Source organism: Camellia sinensis, chromosome 12 (assembly GCF_055761805.1).
Source record: "Camellia sinensis isolate YWXY chromosome 12, ASM5576180v1, whole genome shotgun sequence".
NCBI lineage: Eukaryota > Viridiplantae > Streptophyta > Magnoliopsida > Ericales > Theaceae > Camellia > Camellia sinensis.
Genome location: NC_138972.1, coordinates 18265916 through 18274990, shown reverse-complemented (window position 1 = coordinate 18274990; position 9075 = coordinate 18265916). Strand labels below are relative to the sequence as shown.

General features: G+C 38.0%; 1 protein-coding gene across 1 annotated transcript; it reads left to right on the top strand.

Moving 5' to 3' along the window:
* Window positions 1–4250: 4250 nt before the first annotated feature.
* Window positions 4251–5408, top strand: LOC145803420 (uncharacterized). Its single transcript, XM_082896691.1, has 3 exons — window positions 4251–4452; window positions 4774–4988; window positions 5091–5408. The coding sequence occupies exons 1-3, from the start codon at window positions 4251–4253 to the stop codon at window positions 5406–5408; spliced, it is 735 nt and encodes a 244-aa protein (XP_082752817.1).
* The last annotated feature ends 3667 nt before the right edge of the window (window positions 5409–9075 follow it).

The window sequence follows — 9075 nt, the reverse complement described above, 5'->3', positions numbered from 1 at the left end:
AAACAAGAAGATTTGTGAGGAAAGAGATCCACTAAGGGAAATTTTTCATTTCTTTTGTGTGATGAAAATATGCTAAATAATATATATTAAACTCATAATTTACGTTGAAGGGGTGCCTTTGGAAAGTTTGAGAGATCGGTATGAAAAAGATAGTTTTGTACCGAATAAGGGGAACTACAAGAAGAGTAGAATCATGGCTCAACTCTTTTCATTTTTAACGCTAGAAAATCACTAAAACACATCTGAAGACAATGTTTAGAACCCTTAAGAGCATGTATTTGAAAAAGGAGAATAAAAGAGAGGGTTGTGTTGTCGCTTACTTGCTAGGCTAGGCCAAGTTGAACAAGATTGCTCTCCTCTTCCTTCCTCTCTCTCTCAAGACTTTTCTCTTGCTCTCCTTTCCCTCCTCTAGGCCGACTGTAAGTGTGTGTGTGTGTGTTGTTTGTGTATGCTATGCTAAGAGGGTGGTTGTATATATAGGCGAATTTGGTGTGAAAAGACACAAAGGCCCATTAGTTAGAAGTGGATTGAGAAGTTTGGATTTACTTCGAGTCTAAAGGAATAGGGAGTCATTAGGGGACTTAATTATGTGATTAGACAAGATTTTGTTAGCCTCTAGTTGGAATGGAACTAGGTTGGGAACACTATCCCTTGATTTAGGGGTACTTGGTACTTTTGCTACTAGAATGCCATGATTACAAGCCTTGAAAATTGATCCCTCACACTCCCCTAGGTTGGCCGGGCATGGGAAAGGGAAATGGAGAATATTCTATTCAATATATGTATACTATGGAGATATTCCCAGTATATATATAGATCCACAAATTGATTTTCTGGTACTATAGTATAAAAAGTACATGTACTAGTTTGGGGCAAATCTTGAAATTAATAAAAGAAGTGAGGGCTTGGTATTAAACTCATGTATTGGAACCTTATTAATGTAGAATTAAATTAAATTAGGCTAAGGAACCTAATTTGGCTGGGATATTCTTGTTCTGATAAAAATTAAAATTACTAACCGGCAAGATTTGAAATAATTTAAAAAACTAGGGGGCTTTAAGGAAATAATTCAAACCTAAGGATTTTTAAAGAAAATACATTTTTCAGGGGCTTCACATAAAATTTCTTGTCTCTCCTAATTTAACCCATATAATTTTCATGGCTTCTAGCGAAGATTTTAATTACTTACAATACTAGATTCTCATAGATCAATACACTTGCTCCCACTAATGTTCTAGTCAAAATTCTAATTTCCTTGTAATTTCAAAATTCTGCAATAGCTCTTAACTTTTAGTCTCAATACCACACTTACTACACAAACACATTTCGGTTCCCTTACAATCATCGAAATTCCATAAGAACCCATAATTCTTAATCTCGATACTTTCCCTATTGAATAATCACATATACATTTTCCTGAATGCACAACTCATTACTTACTTACTAGATGCATGCAACTAAATCCGTTCTAGACATTTTATTGCCCAATGGACACATGCGTGTGAGATATTAACTCGTGCTTTGATACCACTCTTTCACGACCCAAACTCGCCCCTAACATTTTGGACCATGACTAGCTAGTAATCACTCGGTTACCTACGGCCTCATACATACCACAAATATTTATAATAATAGGGCCTAAGGTGGAAGCAAATAATATAACATAATGTCCATTCAGCAGTGCTTATCTAAACAAGATCAAATACTTATCCACATATCATAATTCACTAGTTACATTGTCAAAACCAACTTCTCACAGACCAAAATAAAAGACTTAACATTGACATAAAACCAAACTGACAAAACTTCAACTCGGAGATTCAACATGTCGGGTCCACTGAAACACATCCTAAGGCTGACTCTAGGGTTGAGCTCCAGACTGATCACCTACATACATATATATAAATAGAGTAAGTGAAGCTCAATGAATAACAGTAAAGTGAAGAGAGTCAAATGACTAATCTTGAATTAAAAGAAAGCATGTTACATGAACACGATACTTGTCTAAAGTACAATATTCACAGCGTTATCCATAATCACCTTCATTAACAGATCAACCTCAGCCCAACATCATAGTAAGTATAATACCATAAATTCACTTTTTCTTTAATCACATTTACAGAACGACCAGGGGTCCACAGAACGGCCTCAGGCACAATATCTATCAGAACGGCCTCAGGTCCACACATGATATAGAAGGACCTTGGCCCACATATTAACAAAATGGCCCCGGGCCTACATATCAACAACTGTTCAGAATGACCTCATGTCCAAACATATCTCATAGCTAGAGTAGATGGAACATCGGCATATCTCCTTCTTTCACATAAAATAAAATGACCTTGGGCCCAACATATGATCGCTTAAATAGAATGACCTTAAGTCTACATTTCATATTCACAAGACATATAGCATTCTTGAAACTCATTCATTTCGAGTAAAACACAATTTGAGGTAATTTATATCATTCGTATATCAAAATAAATATACAAGAACATATCTTTCCAATACTATTACTCATAGTGGGCTTCCAGAGACAACTGTGCGGTCTTTGAATCTTCACCTACAATCACAATGCATATAGTACAATGTATATCTTATCATTATATATTTATATGAGCTAACTGCCCTTACATTAACTTCTTAGTCATTCAGTTCATTTTTCTTATTCATTCTTTACTTTTCTTCGTATTTTTGAGATGCATATGCCTTCAAAATACATTTCAAAACCATGCCCATGGAGGTTCGAAAGTTAGAAAATCAGAGCAAAAACATAACCGAGTCTGCCCCGAAAACCGTATGTGTGGTAGCCAATTCTGCACGTGCGGGTTGCATGTGCAATTAAAGCAGAATAAAAAATGAAGCAGAGAAAACATTTTGCACATGCGAGGCTCAAGGCCTCATGTGCGGTCTGGGTTCAAAACTAGTCTGAAATTCTACTTGAACTTGGAGCTCAACCTTTTACAAAATCAACTTCATTTTATACAAATCAAGGCCCAAACTTATCGAAACCATGTTGAATTAAAAAAATTCTAACTTCAATCAAAATCGTAATTTCAAAGCAAAACCAAAATTCCATTTACAAGCTCAAAGACTTGAAGTCAAGAACAAAATCAAGAGCTATGCATTTGATGAGTTCTAATTCCAAAATCCATGGAGAAGGTCCATTGAAATCTTTAAGAATCTTAGAAATCATGCAAGAAAATGAGTTATAAACATGAATCTCATGAAATCATGCCATGTTCTTGCCTTTTATGACAAAATACATGTAAAAGCTTCCATAAAATCTATAAATCCAACTTTTAATTCATGATCTTCAAGGTTTGAGAGGTAAAATCTTACCTAAAGCCTTCATTAACCCTTATTCTTGCACAATCTTGGAGAATCCAAGCTAAATCTTCAGTTTTCCCTTCAATCTCTAACTTTCCTCTTATTCTCTTTGAGTTCTTTAGAGCTCTCTCTCTCTCTCTCTCTCTCTCTCTCTCTCTCTTTCTAGAACTATTTATCTCTTTCCCTCAGATATTTGCTTCCTAGGGGATAAGAATGAGCAAAATATGAGCTCAATACACTTATATCTATAACTTGTCTCATAAATATCTCTATCTAAAAGGTTACTTCAATAACAAGAGCCAAACATGACATAACAAATCAGCCACAATCAAATTTCAATTCAACTTCTCAAATGACTCTACGAATTCCCATTAACCTATCCATGTACTCCATTTTGGTTTCTGGACCCATTAACGCCGTCAATTTCAGTTTCAAAGTCGTAATCATAATAGATAATTCTACGATCAACAGATCTAAAGTTAAATCACACTTAATACAAACCTAATTAACTCATAATTTCATACCAAGCTCATATTTAGTATTCTTAACTTAGGTTCATAAGTGAATAGGATTAGTTAATCCAAGTTAAGATTAAATAGCTAAAGTTTCACTTAGTAAATCTAATTAATTCATTCCGAATCAAATTATTACAAAAATTCTCATTAGAGTCTAAAAATCATGTTGATCACAAATATGTAACTTGTTTTGGTTTTTGTCTCCTTTAAGATTGTTAATTTGCAGTTCAAAGATGTGATTTTGATAGATTTTCCTACACCCAACATACAGAAATTCATAACCACATAATTCACACAAGTAAACATGAAAATTCACATCATACACATGAGCACTTTCATAATTAAGTCTAATACGAGGTGGGGTTATCACATGCACGACTTTCTAGGGAAAATGAAATTCATAAGATGGTTATCTCAAAATTATCCTTGACTTGTAAACCACTATTTGGTCTCTTGAAAAGGGGGAAGAAGTTCCAGTGGGACGATCGATGTCAGTTCGCTTTAGAGCAAGTTAAGCAGTACCTTCCGAATTCGTCTGCATTGTCGCCACCAAAGTTGAGGAAGCCACTGATTATGTATCTGTCAGTGACAGAGTCAACCATGGGATGTATGCTAGCACAAGAATCCGAAGCTCAGGTGGAAAAGGCCATTTACTATCTGAGTAAAATGATATTGGATTATGAGACCCGCTACACTCCTTTGGAGAAGGCTTGCTTAGCTTTGGCTTGGGCCACTAGGAAGTTGAGGCAGTACCTGTTAGCCCACTCCGTAATTTTGGTTTTGAGATTGAAGCCCATCAAATATCTCTTTGAGAAATCGGTACTTACGGGTAGGCTAGCTCATTTGTTGCTTCTTCTCTCTGAATTTGACCTCAAGTACATCACTCGCAAGTCAGTCAAAGGAAGAGCTGTAGCGAAATTTTTGGCAGGCCACCCAGTGAAAGGAGAGGAAGAACTAGAGTACCTATTCTTAGATGAAGAGATCTTGCAAGTAGAAGAAGAGACATGGAAAATGTTCTTTGATGGAGTGGCTAATCATTATGGTTATGGAATAGGCGTGTTACTTATAGCACCCGATGATTCCCATATATCCGCAGCTTTCAAACTCTGGTTCAAAGTACCCAACAACAAAGCAGAGTATGAAGTGTGTATTGCTGGATTAGAAGCTGCCCTAGAACTAGGGACAATAATGTTCGACGTCATCAGAGACTCGAACTTGGGTGTTTATAAAGCCAATGGAGATTAGAAGCTCAAAGAAGAGAAAATGAAAGTTCATTACCAGACCCTAGACATTCTGATTCCAAGGTTTGAAAAACTGACATTTACGTACTTCTTAAGAGAGAACAATCGGTTTGCTGATGCACTGGTAACTCTATCCTCTATGGTAGACATACCAGTCGGGGTTAAGATGTGTCCGATTATCATTGAACAAAAGTATGCTCCTGCTTACGAGACAATAGTCGCAATAGACGAGGTTCAAGACAAGAACCCCTGGTATTATGACATTTTGAACTTTCTAGAGAAGGATGCGTATCCACTAGGGGCAAATGCCAAGGATAAATAGGAATATCGGTTTAGCCGTCCAGTTCATAATATGCGGAGGAAAGTTGTACAAAAGAGGGCATCTAGGAATGCACAAGCTCTGCGTCAAAGAGGAATAGTCAAAACATCTCATGGAGGCCATTCATGGGGGAGAGTGTGGAGCACACATCAATGGTGTGATGTTGGCCAGGAAGATCTTCAGGCAAGGTTATTATTGGTTAACCATGGAGGATGATTGTATCAAACATTGTTCGGCAATGCCACAAATATCAAATCCATGCCAATCGCATGAATATCTTGCTATCAAAGCCCTATAATATGACTTCACCATGGCCTTTCTCAGTCTGGATAATTGACGTCATTGGAGCAGTCTCGCCAAAGGGCTCGAATGGATATGAGTTCATTTTAGTAGCAACTCACTATTTCACCAAATGGGTGGAGGCGCAGTCGTATTCTGTGTTGAAAGCGTCGCATGTGGCCAAATCCATCAGGAACAACATCATTTGCAGGTACGGAGTGCCAAATGAGATAATCTCGGACAATGGCTCACACTTGAAGAAGGAGATGGTAGATTTGCACAAGAAATATAATGTGGCCTTTCACAAGTCATCAACATATAGATCATAGTCCAATGGAGCTGTTGAAGCCACAAACAAGAATATCAAGAACATTCTGCGAAAGATGGTGGAAACCTACAAGGACTGGCCAGAGAAACTGCCTTTTCGTACTTTGGGATTATAGAATGTCAATTCGAACATTTACAAGGGCAACCCCCTACTCTTTGGCATATGGAATGGAAGTTGTTTTGCCGATTGAAATCGAGGTACCGTCACTGAGAAATATGGCCGAGTGTCAGCTAACAGAGGCGGATTGACAGCAGAACAAGTTCAAAGAATTGTTGTTGGTTGATGAGAGGAGGTTGAAGGCGTTGTATTACATTTAGGGATATCAGCTCAAAATCGCCAGGGCCTTCAACAAGAAAGTCAAGTCAAGTCCAGAAACCTCAAAGAATGAGATATGGTGCTCAAAGACAACCAAGCTCGCATCCATGACCCTAAGGGCAAGTTCCGACCCAATTGGATTGGTCCCTACATTATCAAATCTATCTGGTCAGGAGGAGCAATCATCCTCATGGATTTAGATGGCTTGGAGTTCTCGCAATAGATCAACATGGACAACTTGAAGAAATACTATCCTTGAGAGGCTCGCTAAGCTGAAAACCTGAAAGGGCGACCTAGGCAAAAGTTAGAGTATGAAAAATTAGAAATAAAAAGAAAATTAGAGCTCGCAAGGTTGAAAACCCGAAAGGGCGGCTTTGGCAAAAGTTAGAGCACAAAAGGAGAGAGTTAATACCCGAATGAACCTTAACCGAACTACGTAAGGCCTGATTTCCATCTTTGGGATACGTAGGAAACTTTATCTTGAAGTTCAGCCCTAACTATTTTCAACTCAATTGTCATATCCATTTTTAATCGATCCATCTCACCATCTATTAGCGTTTTTTTTTTTTTTTTGGGTGAAAAAGTCAGAAATAAAAACATAAGAAATACAGGAATGCAAGGGGCATGCCCCAAGACCTAGCTAACTATACAAACAAAAAAGGACAAAACAAAACAAAAGAAAGAAGAAAATGAACAAAGAATTGTAGACAAAATAAGAAGCCCAACAGATAAGAGCAAATGAGCTAAGAACAGGCTATAGAAAAAAAAACAAAAAAAAAACAAAAACTCGAACAGGATATCTCACTAGGATAACGCACCATAGCAGCTAAGCAACAAGCCAACGAACAAAACCAAACGCTAAAATATTCTTCATAGCGACAACCAACAGCAAACCAGCGAGATCCATGCCAAAACAATTACCAAACCTGTTCAGCAGCCATATACCATAGGGGTGATGAACAGGGAAAGAACCAACTTTGTAGCATAGGCAAGAAGAAACCTAGCGAAGTCAACATGTCCAAAAGGCCAAACAGTCCCAACAAAAAAAGAAAAAACCCTACACAGCCCGTAGGGATAGGCAGATAACCATGCAAACTGTGTAACTCAAAACATAGACAAAGATCCAACTAAAATAATGAAAAACAAAGAAACAAATAACAAAGACAAAGACAAAGAATTTCCAACTATAGTCCATCAGGTTTGGCGCACCAATGCAGCCTCAACCATGAGAGTCTTCAACCAGTTACTGCAAGCTATACAGCAGCAACGCAGCAAACACTACCTCCATAGATTAATAAAACCTAACAACCAAAACAATTGTAAGAACCTTGATAACCCTGATCCAATTCAGATTAGTCAACAGCAATTAAGCTATATATAATCTCGAATAAGGATATGAAAATAACGAAACCCGTAACAAATCTCACTCATATAAATTCCTTAGTCACTCAACCCACCAATAAAGGACACTCAACAATTAATAGCAGGTTAGAGAAGAAACCTAATAACCAACAATTCATACACTTAATCACTCAACCCTCGACAATGGAAATCCCTAAAAAATTGTACCAGCATATGTACCTGCAGCAGCATTAGAAATTATTATAGGGCTATTTCCACTCAACCCACACCTCACAACTCTCCTCACAGAATGTATGAACTCACTACACTCAACCCTCCAAATACTATACTCATACCTCCACTGGACAGCCTGCAATCTGCAATAACACACATTAGAACCAAACAGATATAAAGATTAGATTTAAAACCTCACTATCTGGCTTGCATCACTAGGCCCTCTTATACTAGCTCACCAACAACTCAATCCACATCACACCACTCATTTAAGGATAGAGGCAAGAAGCCTTCACTCATGGAGGAACCATTCATCAATTTGAGTTCTTTTGATATTGGAGATAGCCAAAAGTCTGTATCTGACAAGAGAAACAATGCCTTTGACCACCACTTCTTCAGGTTTCCTTTCATGGGAAAATATTCTATTATTTCTTTCCAGCCATATATGATAGACTGAGCCACAGAAGCTCAATCTTCTAATGATTGTGGCTAAGGATTTACCTTTACAGTCAGCAGCCACAACCTGAGGCAGGTCACTCCATGGAATATTCTGCCAATTTACTTGGCATTTGTCTTGGATGACAGTCCACACTCGCAAGGTAAACGGACATTGAAAGAAAAGATGTTGGTGATCTTCCCCATTATGAGTACAAAATTGACAATTGGATACCCTATTAATGCCAAAGGTTGCAAGTCTGTCCCCAGTATTCCGTCTCCCTATGATAGCCATCCAAACAACAAAGCTAGCTTTAGGGATGTTGTAAGGACCCCACAAAATAGCAGCCCAAGATACCTTAGTCCACTTTTTTCTCCATAGATTCCAAACAGACCCAATAGTAAACAACCCACTCTTATTGGGCAGCCAAATGATCTCATCTCTACCACCAATGGTTGGCACCATGATAGGAGAAGAGTGCCCCACAATTTCCTGCACTTCCCAAGAGGAAGCGTTAGGCCAATGCCAACCAGTAACAGATGAGCTACAAGAGGAGAGTGAGGCCAATGCCAACCAGTAACAGAGGAGAGTGCCCCACAGCTTGGTTGTTTTCCCTTCATTTGACAAAAGGGCCAGTTGCAAGATGAAGCAAGGGGCAAAACAATAGTGAAGGTGAATGCAATTGTGGGCAGTTATGATCTTCTTGATTCAGGGCTGTATGTCTTAAACATTAATTC

What these genes read in the sequence shown, in the direction of transcription:
- LOC145803420 (XM_082896691.1), top strand. Translation starts at nt 4,251, where the DNA reads ATGGTTATCTCAAAATTATCCTTGACTTGTAAACCACTATTTGGTCTC. An exon ending in GACAGAGTCAACCATGGGAT is followed by an intron (nt 4,453 to 4,773) that starts GTATGCTAGCAC and finishes AATTTTTGGCAG; the next exon opens with GCCACCCAGTGAAAGGAGAG. An exon ending in ACAACAAAGCAGAGTATGAA is followed by an intron (nt 4,989 to 5,090) that starts GTGTGTATTGCT and finishes AATGGAGATTAG; the next exon opens with AAGCTCAAAGAAGAGAAAAT.